This window comes from Bufo bufo, chromosome 1 (genome assembly GCF_905171765.1).
Source record: "Bufo bufo chromosome 1, aBufBuf1.1, whole genome shotgun sequence".
In the NCBI taxonomy this organism is placed as follows: Eukaryota; Metazoa; Chordata; class Amphibia; order Anura; family Bufonidae; genus Bufo; species Bufo bufo.
Window position 1 is genome coordinate 784863045 of NC_053389.1, and position 17686 is coordinate 784880730.

The 17686-nt window shown below is 47.7% G+C and overlaps 1 protein-coding gene and 2 non-coding genes across 3 annotated transcripts in view; all 3 read left to right on the plus strand.

Moving 5' to 3' along the window:
• The first annotated feature begins 14 nt into the window (after positions 1-14).
• Positions 15-17686, plus strand: part of ATP13A1 (ATPase 13A1) — a 42826-nt gene continuing 25154 nt past the window's right edge. Inside the window, exons 1-15 of the mRNA XM_040414898.1 lie at positions 15-357; positions 789-878; positions 1097-1287; positions 1364-1436; positions 3008-3163; positions 3311-3380; positions 3487-3593; positions 6725-6854; positions 8228-8283; positions 10641-10767; positions 12855-12992; positions 13076-13196; positions 14218-14375; positions 14464-14639; positions 15749-15859. Of these exons, the coding sequence (XP_040270832.1) occupies positions 79-357; positions 789-878; positions 1097-1287; positions 1364-1436; positions 3008-3163; positions 3311-3380; positions 3487-3593; positions 6725-6854; positions 8228-8283; positions 10641-10767; positions 12855-12992; positions 13076-13196; positions 14218-14375; positions 14464-14639; positions 15749-15859 (1983 nt within the window). The 5' untranslated portion in view covers positions 15-78. The remainder of the gene's footprint in view (positions 358-788; positions 879-1096; positions 1288-1363; positions 1437-3007; positions 3164-3310; positions 3381-3486; positions 3594-6724; positions 6855-8227; positions 8284-10640; positions 10768-12854; positions 12993-13075; positions 13197-14217; positions 14376-14463; positions 14640-15748; positions 15860-17686) is intronic.
• TRNAK-CUU lies at positions 10853-10925 on the plus strand. Its single transcript has one exon. It is a non-coding gene; the product is annotated as a tRNA-Lys (tRNA).
• Positions 11386-11458, plus strand: TRNAK-CUU. The gene has a single exon. It is a non-coding gene; the product is annotated as a tRNA-Lys (tRNA).

Below are 17686 nucleotides of genomic sequence, written 5' to 3' on the forward strand. Positions count from 1 at the left end.
TGTTTGCCGGCGGAAGCGGAAGTCGGTGTTGCCAGGGCCAGCGCTGACGCAGGCGGAAGCGTCAGGGGAAAAAAGGGAATGGCGGCGGCGGCTGGTGTGAGCGGTGTACCGGCACAAGACGAGCTGGTCCGCTCGGTCACCCTGTACCGCCGCCGGCCCCGGCTGCTCAGGGGCACGGTGCTGCCGTTCTCCGTGCTGTACCCGGCCTGGCTGTACCTGTGGGTGGCGGTGTACGGGGTGGCCGAGTACCCGGAGGCCGGGCTCATCTGTCTGGCGGCGCTGGGGGTCATCCATGTCCTCACCATGTTGTCGGGGCTGTGGTCGGTGCACGCCCACTGTGCTCTGTCCTGCACAAAGGTCAGTGGATGGGAGGGGGCGGGTGACGTCACCGGCGAGTGTGACAGGTGCGGTGGTCTCCTGACATCACAGCTTCTGGGGGGGGGCGCTCCTAATTACTGACGTCACTGTATCTCAAATCTGACGTCATGTCCTCCTCGTTCTGCACCCAGCCATATGTTTCATGCCTCTGGACCTGTCTGCAGAACATGTCCTTGTGTATAGAGGACATCCGCATGGACGGACAGGACCTCCTCCCCGAGGGTGTGCCAGTCCTGATGACTACGCAGCCGGTGGCATAACATATGGCAGATGACGTGGACCTTGTAAACGTAGTCCGATGACAAGCAACTAGTAATGTCTGCTTCCTGGAGGGGCCCCTCAGGGGCTCCTGCGGCTGTATGACCACGAGTTATTTGTATTACTCATTGCGTTATTTTTACCTCCCACAGGAACCAAACACAAAAACTGCCACCTTGGCTAAAGTGGTACCCACGCCCAACAACGGATCCGCCGAACTAGTGCCACTCATTAGAGAAAAGGTGAGGAGGCCTGGACCGGGTGGAGGGGGCGGAATTATTTAGGGGTAAACATGTGGCGCCCTGAACCTGTCCTACCAGTTATACCGCCGGGCCATACACAGCCTAGGGAGGCTGCCCGGGCACGCTTGTTGATGGGAAGGGATGAGAGGCGGAGGATTCCCTGTGTCCGGTCACCGGGCTGGAGTCCCCCTTTAACGGTTCGCCTCTTCTTTGACTAGAGTGAAGATGGGCAGGAGACGCTTAGCTTTGAATTCCAAAAAATCAAGTATTCTTATGACTCGGGGGAGAGAAAGGAGTTCTTCCCGGTTGTATTTTGTGTGGAACGCCCTCTGTCCTACTATCAGAGTGCAAAGGGTTACATGGAAGAGGCCGACATCAAAGTTGCCGAGAAAACCTATGGCGCTAACAAGTAAGTGCGGGGCGTGCGCGATAACGAGGCCGATGCTCTGGAGGATTTCTATAGAACGTCTTGTTTCTTTTCTCAGGGCTGAGATGGTGGTGCCCGATTTCTTACACCTGTTCAAGGAGAGAGCCATTGCCCCCTTCTTTGTCTTTCAGGTAAAACCGCTGCATTTCCACGCACGTCTCCATGGTTACAGACTACAAACAAACCCTGTGTGTAGTCTGATTTTTGCGCTAGTGTTTTACTGCCTGTCCCTCCTGCCCTCCCTATTTACCGTGGAGGTATATAGAGAGAGGACTTCCCAATGGATGTCTCCTCTGTAGGCATCCGTCGTCCTTCATGGAGATGTCTGTGCACCAGGAGCTACCTCTAGACCTGTGATGGCTAGCCTTCGGCACTCCAGCTGTGGGAAAACGACGGCTCCCAAGATGCCCTCTTGCTTGACCGTTCTCAGAATTCTATAAAAATGAATGGAGTATGCTGGGAGTGCCGGAGGTTAGCCATCACTGCTCTAGACTGTAAGAGGGGAGGTTTATAGTCGGTAACCATGGGGCGGTAGACATACAACCTCCGTAATGAGGACTATTTGCTAAGGGTACCTTCACACTGGCGGCAGAGGATCCGGCAATCCGGACGCAAGCTGATGGCATTTGTCAGACGGACCCGGATGCATTTGAAATACTGGATCCGTCTCACCGGAAAAACTGATCCAGTATTAATTTTTTTTGCATTTTTAAAGGTCTGCGTAGACCGGAAAGCCACATCCGTTTTGCCGGAACACTTAATGCCGGATCCGGCACTAATACACTTCAATGTAAATTAATGCCGGATTCGGCATTCCGGCAAGTGATCTGTATTTTTGGCCGGAGAGAAAACTGCAGCATGCTGCAGTATTTTCTCCGGCCAAAAAAAAAACATAAGAGGGGCTGAACTGAAGACCTCCTGAACGGATTGCTCTCCATTCAGAATGCATGGGGATAAAAGTGATCAGTTCTTTTCTGGTATTGAGCCCCTAGGACGGAACTCAATGCCGGAAAAGAAAAACACTAGTGTGAAAGTACCCGAGTTGCTTCATATTATTATTTTTTTGTCTGTCCACTCATGTGGAGGGACGGGACCCCTGTTCTGGGAATCGTTGGGTTGGATCCAATACTTTTCCCATATTTTGTGCTTTGGGGGGATAAGTTAAAAACTTGGCACAACTCCTTTAAATGGGTTGTCCGGCTTTCTTGACTCTCACCGTCTAGCGGCCTCACTCACCTGCTCCCTTTGGGTCTGTGGCAGTTCCCCACCTCCCTCCAGCTGTCTTCTGGTCCTCCATCTTGAGTCAAGTCTGACGATGCAGCCAATGGCCGGCCTCATCGGTCACGTGTCCCCCAAAGCAGCATGTGACGTGCAGCTTGGGGGGGGGGGGGGGTCACTGCTGAGACTAGCCATGACGCTGAAGTTTATTGGGAGGGGACCTGAAGGCAGATGGACTGGAGCAGCTTCGAGCAGCAGCGTGGGAGTTTTCTTCAACAGTCCGATTGCTAGCAACTGTGAAAAAAGCTGGACAACCCCTTAAAGGCTACGTGAGTTGTCAGCAGATCCAGCTAAAATGACCATAAGCATTTACGTTCTGATGGATTGGCCAGGAGTGCATGTATACATACCCCTGGACAGTATGGTCAGCGCCCAGGCGCCGGTTACCTGGCGGATCAGTGACTTTATGTTCTTACTATGACAGGTGTTCTGTGTGGGGCTCTGGTGTTTGGATGAGTACTGGTATTACAGTGTCTTCACCCTCTTTATGTTGGTGGCGTTCGAGGCCTCGCTGGTCCAGCAGCAGATGAGGAACCTGTCGGAGATCAGGAAGATGGGGAACAAGCCTTATATGATTCAGGTGAGCAGAGGGCCTCATCACAGCGACTGCTATTTTGGAGAGGGGGTGTCCCTATCTACTGCGCCCACTCTCCTCCTCTACCACAAGGACGATGGAGCCCTACTATACAGAGCTGACTTTTCAACGAGCGCATCTGCTCTTTTTAAGGTCTACAGAAATCGGAAGTGGAGGCCGATCTCCAGCGATGAGATTATTTCGGGAGACATTGTGTCCATAGGTAAGGTCACTCTCCAGAAAATTGCCATAGTGATGGGGCTGTAGGTGGATGCGGGTATGTTGCTCAATCAGTCTCCATAGACAGCCATGTTCTTCTTACACACCAGGCAGATCGGCCAATGAGAACTTGGTTCCCTGTGATGTGCTGCTTCTGCGGGGGCGATGTATTGTGGATGAAGCGATGCTGACCGGGGAGTCTGTGCCTCAGATGAAGGTGAGGAGATTATTGCTGTATGCACCGTGCACAGCTGTGGCTCTCTCCAGGGGGGTGTCCCAGCAGTGATGCGCTTGTGAATGGAGTGCCCCCCCTGAAAAAAATAAGTTTTGTCTAGATTGGACAACCCTATTAAAGTTTAACTGTCATGTTTTCATCAAAAATAAATTTTAGCATATGTTCCTGCTGCAGCAGCATTATGCATAAAGCAATCTTTAGTTTATTCACTTACCACTGTTTTCCTTGAGGTTTTCCTTTAGTTTCAGCTGTTTTGGACCCTACAATAAGAGCATCTTCTCAAGATGGCTCCTCTGCCAGTTCTCTGAGGCCAAAACTGCTTTCCCCTCACTTCACATACACACTTGCTGTAGCCAATCAGATTGGATTACTGAGAGACACGCCTCCTCACTCTGAAGCCTAATGCAGGCATGCAATCTGGAGGACCGCCCCTTTGTCTTCTGTTTACACTTAAGGGAAGACAGACAAGCCCTAGCAATGGTCTTTTAAGGGACCAGTGGACAGGGGCAGGAGACATTAAAGGGAACCTGTCACCTCCAAAAACCATCCCAGGCTGCCCAGCAGTACCTGTGACAGTAGCCAGCAGCGTGTTTCCGACGATAGTTTTCTTCCTGAAGGCCGATGCGGCTAAAGCTCATAAAACGTTCTTTAATCCCCTGCCCGGCACGCTTCTCTAGTCATACTTGAAGTCAATGGGGCAGCGGCCTCCTTGCTTCAAGCCACGGTAACCACGCCTCCTTCCCTCCCCCTTCGCGGTGACTGACAGCCGGCAGTTCAGCTGGCTTTGCCGAACTCTCTGCATAAGCGCTGTCAGTCACAGCGAAGGGGGAGGGAAGGAGGCGTGGTTACCGTGGCTTGAAGCAAGGAGGCCGCTGCCCCATTGACTTCAAGTATGACTAGAGAAGTGTGCCGGGCAGGGGATTAAAGAACGTTTTATGAGCTTTAGCCGCATCGGCCTTCAGGAAGAAAATTATCGTTGGAAACGCACTGCTGGCGGCTTGGGATGGTTTTTGGAGGTGACAGGTTCCCTTTAATGAAAGCTGTTATTATAAGGTAATTACAGATCTTTTGGCAATCATTGACAGACTAACTCCGGTATACATGCCTAGCTCTAATAAACTAGCAAATAAAAAATATATATATATATATATGACAGTTGCACTTTAAAGGGGTTGTTCACCCCTGGAGGGACTTTTTTTTTTTTTTATTATTATTATTATTATTATTATTATTATTATTATTATGCAGACCGCCTCATTGTGGCTGGACCCTCAGTGGGAATCAGATTTAGCTGACCTTGTCGCTGCGTTCAGGCTCCTTCTCCAGCTGCACAGGTCGTGGTAGGGAGACCTGGGACCTGCAGAGCCAGTTGGGGAATGATGAAACCAGAATGCAGCGGCGGGGATCACGTATGATTTCCATTGTCGGTCTCGCCACGCTGGGGCGAGGGGGTTTGCGGGGGGGGGGGCGCATCTAGAAAAGGGCCCCAGGGGTGTTTCAACCTTTTGAAGACATGACACAAATAAGCAAGTTCAGTGTGATAAACTCTTAGGCCTCTTTCACATGGGCGTCGCGTGTGAGGAACGGACAAGACGCGGGTGCGTTGCAGGAAAATGCGTGATTTTTTTTCCGCGCGAGTGCAAAGCGTTTTATTGCGTTTTGCATGCACGTGAGAAAAATCAACATGTTTGGTACCCACACCTGAACCCGGAGTTCTTCACAGAAGTTCAGGTTTGGGTTCGGTGTTGTGTAGATTTTATTATTTCCCCTTATAACATGGTTACAAGGGAAAATAATAGTATTCTGAATACAGAATGCCTAGTACAATAGGGCTGGAGGGGTTAAAAAAAACAAACCATTAATTAAACTCACCTTATCCACTTGTTCGCGCAGCTAGGCTTCTCTTCTCTTCTTCTTTGAGGACCTGGAAGGAAAAGGAGCTTTGGTGACATCACTGCGCTCATCACATGGTCCCTCACCAATAATGGAATGCTATTATTTTCCCTTATAACCATGTTATAAGGGAAAATAATAAAGATCGGGTCCCCATCCCGATCGTCACCTAGCAACCATGCGTGAAACTCGCACCGCATCCGCACTTGCTTGCGATTTTCGCGCAGCCCCATTCACTTCTATGGGGCCTGCGTTGCATGAAAAACACACAATATAGAGGATGCTGCCATTTTTCACGCAACGCACAAGTGATGTGTGAAAATAACCGCTCATGTGAACAGCCCCATAGAAATGAATGGGTCCGGATTCAGTGCGGGTGCAATGCGTTCACCTCACGCATCCGCGCGGAAATCTTGCCCGTGTGAAAGGGGCCTTAGAGGTCCTGTTTTAACCTCTGCTCCTCTGACAGGATCGCCCAGCATTTATGCTGATTTATAATGCTGTGTAACTCTTAGGGTCCTGGAATCTATTGTATTACAATGACCGCATTATGTCAGTGTAGACGCTGCAGCTTTATCACTTTGAACTCGCTCATATGTGTATCGCCATTGCATTAGCTGTAAAGTTGCAAGGAGCCTCACATTCACTGTGGGAAATTGCATGGGTTGTCTAAGACTTGGGGGCTCATCTGCAATACCAGCCATGGGCAAGAGTGGCGCCGTTTCCAGGTAAAAAGCAGACTGTAGTCTCCTACAAATCCTTTAGACATTTGAAATCAACATGAGCGGCTCACTAGAGAAGTTGCCGGTTTTACAGAGGTAAGCTGCAGACCGACATACAAAAATGAGACCCATGCATGACCTATGGTGGTCCACTAAAATCTGCCATAGCAAGAACTTCCTCCTCCTAAGGGAGCATATGGATGGAGGTTCTCCTCTTAAGCTTATAAGATGCAAGTGAACCTCTAGCAAACTGGCCTGATTCAGTGGAACAGCAGGCAGCCATATTGTTTGTAGAACCACTCATCTCTGAAAAACTGTGGAGCTCCATAGATTGTTGGTGGGTTGCATCACAGCTGAAGACCTCATCGCCGCCAGTGACGGATATATATGAGAAACGGCTGAATAGGGGTTTAAGCTCTTGATAGAAGAAGACCTCTAAGTGTTACCTTGTCTTACTTGTATACAGAAATGATATCACACGGTTTGTTTGTTTTGCAGGAGCCTATAGAAGATTTGGACCCGGAACATGTTCTAGATCTGAACGCTGACTCTAGACTACATGTCATATTTGGGGGCACGAAGGTTGTGCAGCACACCCCTCCTCAAAAGGCGACCAGTGGCCTCAAGTGTGAGTACCGGATAGAATGAAGGATATACACACATCGAACTTGATCTAAGTCAGAAAATGATGCGATGTAGGGGTAGATTGGATGAGAAGCCCCCGGACAGCCGAGGAGGGCTCCGGGAGCTCTTTACATAGCTCCCATTCACTACAAGGGCAGTTACGGAAACAGTGGAGTGCCCACCCCACTATGGGCTGGTTCCTAGTCCCATCTCGCACTGTTGAAACAGCGACAGGGGCAACCCCTTTAATATTGTGACGTTTAACCCCGTTTATAACGGAAACAACAGGTCCACCAGCTATAATCCCCTGGTCCCCATATGTATGGGGTTTCTGTTCTTGCTAAGCTGCATAGCTCTCGCTTGAGGAATATCTGTGCCTGCTCAGGTTTACTTAGTGATCAGCAGAGCAATTTTGGTGTGATCATAGAGGACTATGCAACTGATCAGCCCTCGCTGTAGGCTGGCCTGCACGGATCACAGGGGGCACATAACTCTCTTCACATCTGCCTCAGTGGCTTTTTCAGGAGCCCCCGTCTTAGACTCTATTGTGCAGTGCTATGTTTTCTGTTATAAGATTGGAACAGAGCCTAAACCACTGATTAGCAGGTATTCACCCATCAGCCACCCTAGGCCATCATAGATTTTTTATTATTATTATAATATTTATTATATATATATATATATATATATATATATATATATATATATATATTTTTATAAGATGTTGCATTAGGACGTCAAGGTGAATTCTCTGCCTGGGACCAAGTTTGAACCAGAGCAGGGAGATGCTAACTAAAAGTGTCTTCCACCCTGACAGGCATGGCCTGCCAATGTACTGGATAAATACACTGCTCTGTACCACTAGGGGTTCTCCTCCACCGCCCTGTACCACTAGGGGCCCTCCTCCGCCGCCCTGTACTGCTAGGGCCCCCCCTCCGCCGCCCCCGTACTGCTAGGGGCCCTCCTCCGCCGCCCCTGTACTGCTAGGGGCCCTCCTCCGCCGCCCTGTACTAGGGATTTTCTTTCACTTGGGGTTTTGGTAAACTGTCAGCGTTGTTGCCCGCATAGACCGTTTGGCAGCCATTTTATCTTGTCAGGACCTCAGAATTGATAGGCTACCCTGACTTTTCTGGACACCGTGGCTAAGGCACTGTTCAGCAATGTCTATCTGGTGGAGGGCTGATTCATCCAAATCACAAAATTGCACCACTCGCCACCTACAAAAGTGTAGAGGAATCACTGGGGAGGTATCAAGTGCCACAGGGTCTCTCTATGGGGCATTCTCCTATTTTGATCTGTTGGGGGCTATTTTTGTGAGACTGTCTATAAAGCCTCTATGAATGACGTTACTTACCCCTTCCTGTACTTTGTCCTCAGCACTGGATAACGGATGTGTGGCCTATGTCCTAAGGACGGGATTCAATACTTCACAGGTGAGTTAGATCCCCTCGCACATTCTAACTGGCTGCCTCCATTTACTGGAACAGCGTTCTATATTTCTCAGTCCTGAACTACAGTAAAATTCTAGTAATCTGGGGCATCTGTTCTAATGAATCTATTCCTCTATTATTCCTGCTAGAAGTTTACTTATGAGTTGCCAGCAGCCTGCAATAATGGTCCGTTGGGGTGGCACCAGTTTTGGGTGTTCCCCTGTGCAGTCTGACATTAACCAGTCAGAGCTTTCGGTGACCGTGCAAGGACTGCAGACTCCTGGCAATTCATTCCTAAACTTACAGCAGGAATAATAGTGGAAGAGTATAACATAGTCCTAAGAAGAGATACTCCAGAATTATTACAGGGAATACAAGTATTTGCTAGGACAGGCACCGGGGACTCCGTTGTCCAATAGTCCAGCAGGCCCCGAAATCTAAGTGTTAGGGCTGTTTCACACTAGCGAGTCCATTGCAGGAGTCGCGCTCCGCGTGTGAGCGTGATCGTCCGTTCTGGACTTGCAGGAGCGCACGGCATTATGATTTATAATACTGTGCGTCTCTGCATGACCTTACTTCTACAGGATCCCACTGACAGCTTTATGTGGCTATGATCCTGTATCGGTAAGGTCAGGCAGAAACGCACTGCATTCTAAATCATGATAATGCCGTGCGCTCCTGCAAGTCCGGAGCGGAGGAACACGCGCTCATACACGGAGCGCGATTCCCGCTGTGGACTCGCTCGTGTGGAACAGCCCTTATACTTTAGCAGATATACAAAGTCTGTGTGTATGATTTAGCTTCAGGATGCCGCCCCATTTCTCAAATTTGGAACCTCTTAAATTGCCATCAATCTCTGAAAAGCATGTACTTATCCAGTGAATTCTGGGGTTTGTTGGGGACACGTTGGACTTGACGTCGAGCTGTTTATTTCTAAATGAAGAATTACAGAAAATTTGGAAAAATTAGCAGTATTCCAAATTATAATTTCTCTGCTGTTTTAAAGGAGTTGTCTCATCTCGCCGTTTCTAAGCCGTGAGGAGACGGCGCACGGCTCCGGCACCTTGCTGTAGTTCTCATTAGAGTTACGGAAACAGTGTAGCACAACAAACTCTGCTGTATCTGAGTTAGGGAAACAGCCGAGCGTGTTGTGCCACGGACAATGAGAACTACGGAAACAGCAAGGTGCCGGAGCGGTGCGCCGTTTCCCTTCCGGGAGGTGTTTGGAACTGTGTCTCATTTCGCTTGGTAATGGTGAGATGAAACAACCTCTTTTAGACAAACGGTCAAATCACACTGAATATTTTTTATTTTTTTTAGGTCTTCAGAAAGCTTAGAAGTTTAGCGGTCATTTTGTTAAAATTCTCAAGAAAATTTCCAAAGATTCCTCCTTTCATTTTTGACAGCTCCTTTGGAAAATGAAAGGTGGAATCTGGTTGATGTGGGCAACTAGGCCGGTTCTACTTTACACCAATTAGATAAATAACCCCATATGTTTTTTTCCCAAGGGACCCATTTTATTCTGAAGCGGCTTTGCAGGGGCCAGTATATTAGGCTACTTTCACACTCGAGTTTGGTGCGGATCCGTCATTTACCTGCACAGACGGATCCGTTCAGATAATACAACCGCATGCATCCGTTCAGAGCGGATCCGTTTGTATTATCTGTAACATAGCCAAGACGGATCCGTCCTGAACACCATTGAAAGTCAGTGGAGGACGGATCCGTTTTCTATTGTGTCAGAGAAAACGGATCCATCCCCATTGACTTGCATTGTGTGCCAGGACAATTGACTTGCATTGTGTGCCAGGACAATTGACTTGCATTGTGTGCCAGGACAATTGACTTGCATTGTGTGCCAGGACAATTGACTTGCATTGTGTGCCAGGACAATTGACTTGCATTGTGTGCCGTTTGGCTCAGTTTCGTCAAACGGACACCAAAACGCTGCAAGCGGAACGGAGGCAAACTGATGTATTCTGAGCGGATCCTTTTCCATTCAGAATGCATTAAGGCCAAAACTGATCCGTTTTGGGCCGCTTGTGAGAGCCCTGAATGGATCTCGCAAATGGAAAGCCAAAACGCCAGTGTGAAAGTAGCCTTATATTTACCCCATTTTAAAAACTACACCCCTCCATCTTCAAAACTGTTTAGGAAGTTTAACCCTTTCAGTGTTTCGCTGGAATTAAACGCTTTATGTAAATATATATATACCGTAGAGGATCCTGTTCATCAGGCGATGGGGAAAATCCCTTCACAGGGGGCCTCCGATCTCCCTGCGAGATTTCTCTCCACTGTGGTTGATGGTTTTATTCAGTTGATGGCATAATTTAACCATTGCGTTTCCAATTCATTAACAGGGGAAGCTCCTGCGCACTATCCTGTTTGGAGTGAAACGTGTCACCGCCAACAATCTGGAGACCTTCATCTTTATCCTCTTCCTCTTGGTGTTTGCCATTGCTGCTGCAGCTTACGTATGGATAGAAGGTGACGATTGCACAATTATCTGACCAGCATGTCTTTCCCTCCTCCTGTGTTTGGAGTAGGGCGCTGTTGGTGGTATTGATCAGCAGCCCGGCTAGCTCAGTCGGTAGAGCATGAGACTCTTAATCTCAGGGTCGTGGGTTCGAGCCCCACGTTGGGCGACTATGTTTTTAAGGATATCATGCAGATTATTATTATATAGGTTTTTATTTTGTTGTGATTTGAGCCTAATGCAATTCTTATTCCCCCCACTCCACTTGAGCTCTTCCATTTACGACTTTCAGTATGACGTTGGTGATACGTTTTACTGCAGGCTGTAAAGCAGGGTTATTTTTCTTCTTCCTCCTCCTCCTCCTCTGACCACCCGCACGTGCTGTCCTATATTGGTTTCACCAAAGTGGATTTTTTTTCTTTAGGTGGCTACATAAATAACTGAAAAAATTGATTTTAAAAAGGGTGACTTTTTATGTATTGCTACTGAATAATGACGTGTAAAAAAAGGTTACTGTCCTGCGGCTTTGCTTATCGCTACTTTATTATGCAAATCCCTTTTGTGCACTAAGAGAATGAGTTACAGGACGGGTGTTAGGAAGAAGCCTTCTGACGCAGCACTTGTCACCTGCCCGGCTAGCTCAGTCGGTAGAGCATGAGACTCTTAATCTCAGGGTCGTGGGTTCGAGCCCCACGTTGGGCGAATTCTTTTCTTTCTTTTTCTTCAGTTGTAAGGCTACTTTCACACTTGCGATGTTCTTTTCCGGCATAGCGTTCCGTCCTAGGGGCTCTATTCTGGAAAAGAACTGATCAGTTTTATCCCCATGCGTTCTGAATGCAGAGAAATCCGTTCAGGATGCATCAGGACGTCTTCAGTTGCTACGGTTTTATCTCCGGCCAAAAAAAATGAAGACTTGCCTGAATGCCGGATACAGCATTATTTTTTTCCGTAGGAATGGCATTCAAAATACCAGCATTTCAATGCATTTTTCTGACTGATAAGGGTCCTGATCAGTCTTACAAATGCCGGATCACTCTGCCGCAAGTGTGAAAGTAGCCTAATTGGAATAAAAAAAAAATTATATATATATATATATATATATATATAATATATATATATATATATATATATATTATAAATATATATTTTTTTTTTCTTCTCCAAGCAGGGCTAATAAGTGGTAAAACAGAGATTGGTGGGCTAACATTGCAGTAATGATTTTTTGGGGGGGCAGCTGCCCTACCACCTTGTAACCATTTTGTTGTTGGGTTACTAGGTTTTGTTTGGGGCGGGGGGCTTCTGGAGTGGGTTACATTTACAAATGTTAAAATGGAGAACTAGATAGGATGAAGTTGGCAGTGGGCAAGATGAGGATTAATATTGAGCCTTATATTACTGAATGATTGGAAATTGGAAGTTTTTTGTGTTATATTTGAAGCTAGGTAAAAAACGACAAATTAGGAGTTAGGAGGTCAGAAAACAATAGGATCTCACTTGAATGGGGCTGAGCTGCAATACCAGACACTGCCCGTGGACAAGGGGGGAGCTACTTCTCACATAAAGAAGAGCAACATGCAAGGAACAGTCCGTTTTTATATATTCCTTTTTTCTTTTGTTAAAACCGTAAGAAACTTGGGAGTAGTTTGCATTGTGGCGAGGTAAACGTGTAACCTTTTTATAAGGAGGAGAAGATGAAAACCAGGTGCAACTTAATCGAACCAAACACATTAGATGTCCATCTGAGAAATCCATCAATCTAATGTATAAGATCTATCCCAGCGGTAGATGTCCGGAAATAGGAGCATCGGTCTGTTGGATTTCATTGCTGCCGAGCATGCACGTGTACGGGAGGGATCATCCCACAGGTAGCCCATGTGTATGGCCAGCCTTCACTTGTACAAGCTCCTCTCCTCCCGCCCTCCCCAGATGTTACCCAAACTTGTGATGAGAAAAGCACAAAATGGGGAAAAGGTCTCAAAGTTTTTTCAGAAATGTGCTTGTGCTCGATAGACTCATTTGTGGTCTTTGAATGTGTGTTTTGTGCTTGAGTCGCTTGGGAATCTGGATGTTGACCGCTGTGATGGATTTCTGTCTCCAGGCACTAAAGATCTCAGTAGGAACCGCTACAAGCTATTTTTGGAGTGCACGCTAATCCTGACCTCCGTTGTCCCGCCAGAGCTTCCGATTGAGCTCTCCCTGGCAGTGAACACCTCGCTGATCGCTCTGGCCAAGCTCTGTAAGTGCACGGCGCAGGCATGCCATATTAATACTCATAGTTAATCCTCCCATTGATTGACGTAACCACAAGTTTTTTTTCAGACGTGTACTGTACTGAGCCATTCCGAATCCCCTTTGCTGGCAAGGTGGACATCTGCTGCTTTGACAAGACCGGGACGTTAACCAGCGACAGCCTTGTTGTCCGCGGTGTGGCCGGGCTAAAGTAAGTTCTCAGTGTGTGGTCTGTGAGATATCAAGGAAGCTAATCAAAGTATTTAAGGTTTGGATTTTATGTTTGTGTGGTGGTTGCATCTTGATTCTAGTAGCACCACCATCTTGACATTAATTGTTTGATACCTGCTCACCGTATGCATGGCTCAGATTTAAAGGGGTTGTCCAGGTTCAGAGCTGAACCCGGACATACCTCCAGGCAGCCCCCCCAACCTCATAATTTTTTTGGAGATCTGGTGATGTACTGGGCTCTCCACGGGGCTGCCAGGAAGCCCGGTGACGTCATCGGCACTGATGGGCGGGCTTTAGCGCTGCCCTAGCTATTAAAACAGCTAGGGCAGCGCTAAAGCTTGCCCATCAGAGCCGGTGACGTCACTAAACACACTGCCGGGCGGAAGCTTCCAGCCGGCAGTGTGTGTGATTGTAAACAAGAGCATCTGAGCATGAACTGCTCCTATGCTCAAGTCAGGGGGGCTGCCTGGGTGAAAATGGAGGTATGTCCGGGTTCAGAGCTGCAGCTGGCCAGCTAAATGTCTGATGCCTGCTGTTAGAGATTGTCGCTGGCTCTGCAGGTCCCACATGTCCGCTGGTGATGCGACTGCTCCATCCAATGTCTGGTTACAGCGGTGATATGTCACCCATGCATCAGGTCACATGACGCATGGGTGGCACGGGACCGTTGTGGCCAGTCATTAGCTGCAGCAGTCACTTGACTCAGACCAAATTAGATGTTGGTGTGGTGAGACCCAGGACCTGCAGAGTTGGCAGGGCAGAACCTAGTGGCAAGGATCAGGAACGCATGATTACCACCATGGGTCTGGCCATGCTGGGGAAGGGGGGGGTCTGTAGAAAACATCCTCAGGGAGGAACAACCCGATTTCAAGAAAATCCCTGCTAATATAGTTTCCCATTATTAAGTTCCTCAGTAGGAGGGAGACCAGCAAGGGACTTATTGCCTCCTTATTAGTGGACACTAAGCTATGGGAATTTCAGACAGTCTTCTCTTCCTCTAGAGATGGAAAGGATATAACACCTACCTCTGACATCCCCATCGACACTCACCGAGTAGTGGCCACCTGTCACTCTCTTGTGCAGCTGGATGATGGCACATTGGTAGGAGATCCCCTAGAGAAAGCCATGCTCACTGCTGTGGACTGGGCCCTCACCAAAGGTAAGAGCCATCCCTTACATCACTAGAGCTATGGGACTGCGTCACTATCCTGTACATTACTAGCTTTCATTGCTCCATTCGTTAACAGATGAGAAAGTGTTTCCTCGAAGCATTAAAACCCAGGGCCTGAAAATCCACCAGAGATTCCATTTTGCCAGCTCCCTCAAGCGGATGTCTGTCCTGGCCTCGTACGAGCGGCCCGGCTCCACTGATCTGTGTTGCGTGGCCACGGTTAAAGGAGCGCCGGAGACGCTACACAAGATGGTGAGTGATGAGCACAATCATAGCGCTCCTAGTGACTAGATATTATTATGGCTTTCAGTTGTAGGTCACCATCACTCAGACTTTGAATCTGTCCCTTCTCCTGCCTAAACTTGAGCAACTGTTTGAGTTTGTGCAGGGTCAGAGCCAAAACCTTTTCCATTTCCCATTCGACATTTTAGGGTTTGTAGTGTACGTCTGTGGTACCATTTACATTGGGAGGATTTCCCGACATGTGCGTCCTACAGATGCCAGAAGACATCCCTCCCATTGTGTCCCATGTTAAAAACCACATGCTGCACATTATATATTTGCAGAATCTCTCTGGATAGGATAGCCTCGTCTACTGCGGTATTCTATCCAGTAAGAAAAAAAGGTATACCGACACATACTTCCCCGGCGGAGGCCAAATTTGCACTCTTTTGACTGCCATTGGGTGGAAGGGCGGCTTATGGATCTACTTTAAAGGGTCACAAGGTTTTGGTAAGACTTTTGATATGGCATAGAGACATATCAAAACTTTTGGTGGGGGTCTGAGTGCTGAGACCTCCACGATCACTAGAATGAAGAGAGAGAAGCTCTCTCTCTCCTTACTGCAGAGGGCGGAATCGAGACTGGCTCAGTAGAAGTCTACGAGCCTGTCTCCTGCAGGGGAGTGAGAGCACGATATGCGCTCTTTTCTGTCTCCTCGTTCTAGTGATCGTGGGGGGTCTCTGCACTCAGACCTACACCAATCAAAACCTTTGATATATGTCTACGACATATCAAAAGTTTTACTAAAACTCAGGGACCCTTCAAGTGTGAACACAGTTGGGAAAGTTGCGCTGACTTCTAATCAAAAGGGAACCGATCCTGGTGACACATTCCTTTATACCCTGTACTAAATTGTATTACCAGTGGTCCTGCCAGTAGACCTAGAGAATAGCTAGGACACTTTTACGGCAGGCCGGGAGCATTCAGGGGGGCAGCTGGCGAGTCGCCATTAGATTGCCGTATTTTAGGACATGAAATCTAATAGAAGGGTCCTTGTGGGATGCAGCTTGTTTTTCCTTTTATATTGGTTGCAGTCACTTGATGCCATGTAAATTTGACTTTATTACTGTGTCTTTCAGTTCTCTCATTGTCCAGAGTTTTATAACCAAGTGCACACTGAAATCTCCAGAGAAGGGGCTCGGGTTCTTGCCCTGGGATACAAAGAACTTGGGCACCTCTCTCATCAGCAGGTAACAGGACTGACTCGCTGAGACAGAGTTCCACAATCTGCATATGAATCTAACCAGACAATTTATTACATACCCAGACATAGCAAATTAAATGTATATTTAAGGCCCCTTTCACACGAGCGAGAATTCTGTGCACACGAGCGGTGATTTTCACACATCACTTGTGCGTTGCGTGAAAATCGCAGCATGCTCTATATTCTGCGTTTTTCACGCAACGCAGGCCCCATAGAAGTGAATGGGGTTGCGTGAAAATCGCAAGCAAGTGCGGATGCGGTGCGATTTTCACGCGCGGTTGCTAGACCATCAGGATGGGGACCCGATCATTATTATTTCCCCTTATAACATGGTTATAAGGGAAAATAATAGCATTCTGAATACAAAATAGCGCTGGAGGGGTTAAAAAAAATAATAATAATAATTTAACTCTCCTTAATCCACTTGATGGCGCAGCCGGCAACTCCTTCTGTCTTCTTCTTTGCTGATTGTAGGAACAGGACCTGTGGTGATGTCACTCCGGCCATCACATGATCCATCACATGATCCATCACATGATCCGTCACTCCGGCCATCACATGATCCATCACATGATCCATCACATGATCCATCACATGATCCATCACATGATCCATCACATGATCCATCACATGATCCATCACATGATCCATCACATGATCCATCACATGATCCATCACATGATCCATCACATGATCCATCACATGATCCATCACATGATCCATCACATGATCCATCACATGATCCATCACATGATCCATCACATGATCCATCACATGATCCATCGATCATGTGATGACTAGAACCATGTTATAAGGGAAAATAATACAATCTACAGAACACCAATCCCAAGCCCGAACTTCTGTGAAGAAGTTCGGGTTTGGGTACCAAACATGCGCGATTTTTCTCACGCGAGTGCAAAACGCATTACAATGTTTTGCACTCGCGCTGAAAAATTGTGTGTGTTCCTGCAACGCACCTGCACATTTTCCCGCAATGCCCGTGTGAAACCAGCCTAAGGGTACTTTCACACTAGCATTTTTCTTTTCCGGCACGGAGTTCCATCCTAGGGGCTCTATACCGGAAAAGAACTGATCAGATATATCCCCATGCATTCTGAATGGAGAGTAATCCGTTCAGGACGTCTTCAGTTCAGTCATTTTGACTGTTCAGGCAAAAGAGAAAACCGTAGCATGCTACGGTTTTATCTCCGGCGAAAAAACGGAAGACTTGGCTGAATGCCAGATCCGGCATTTTTCCCCATAGGAATGTATTAGTGCCGGATCCGTCCTTGCGGTCTGTGAAAAACTATACAAGACGGATCCGTCTGTCCGCATGACAAGCGGAGAGACTGATCCGTTCTTGCAATGCATTTGTGAGATGGATCCGCATCCGGATGCGTCTCACAAATGCTTTCAGTTACATCCAGATCGGCGGATCCGGCGGGCAGTTCCGACAACGGAACTGCTTGCCAGATCACACTGCCGCAAGTGTGAAACTAGCCTAACCGCTTGCCGTCTTCCAGTGGACTATATACATTTGGGCAGTTGGCACTTATCTTAGAAATGTCCTTGCAGATTTCGCTGGGGGAGTGGTTAGACAGCAGTGAGTGACAGTAGGACCTCCCTACTAGATGGGCCAAATGGTTCTCATCTGCCGACACATTCTATGTTTCTATAGAGAAGATAGGGGTGTTTTGTTTTTTCACCGTCCTTGTCTTTCCCCTCACTGTATGACCAGCTCTCAATGAGTGTTGTACATATACCGATCAAGAAGCTGCAATGCGGCTGCTCCCAGCTCTGGTGCGAGCAATCA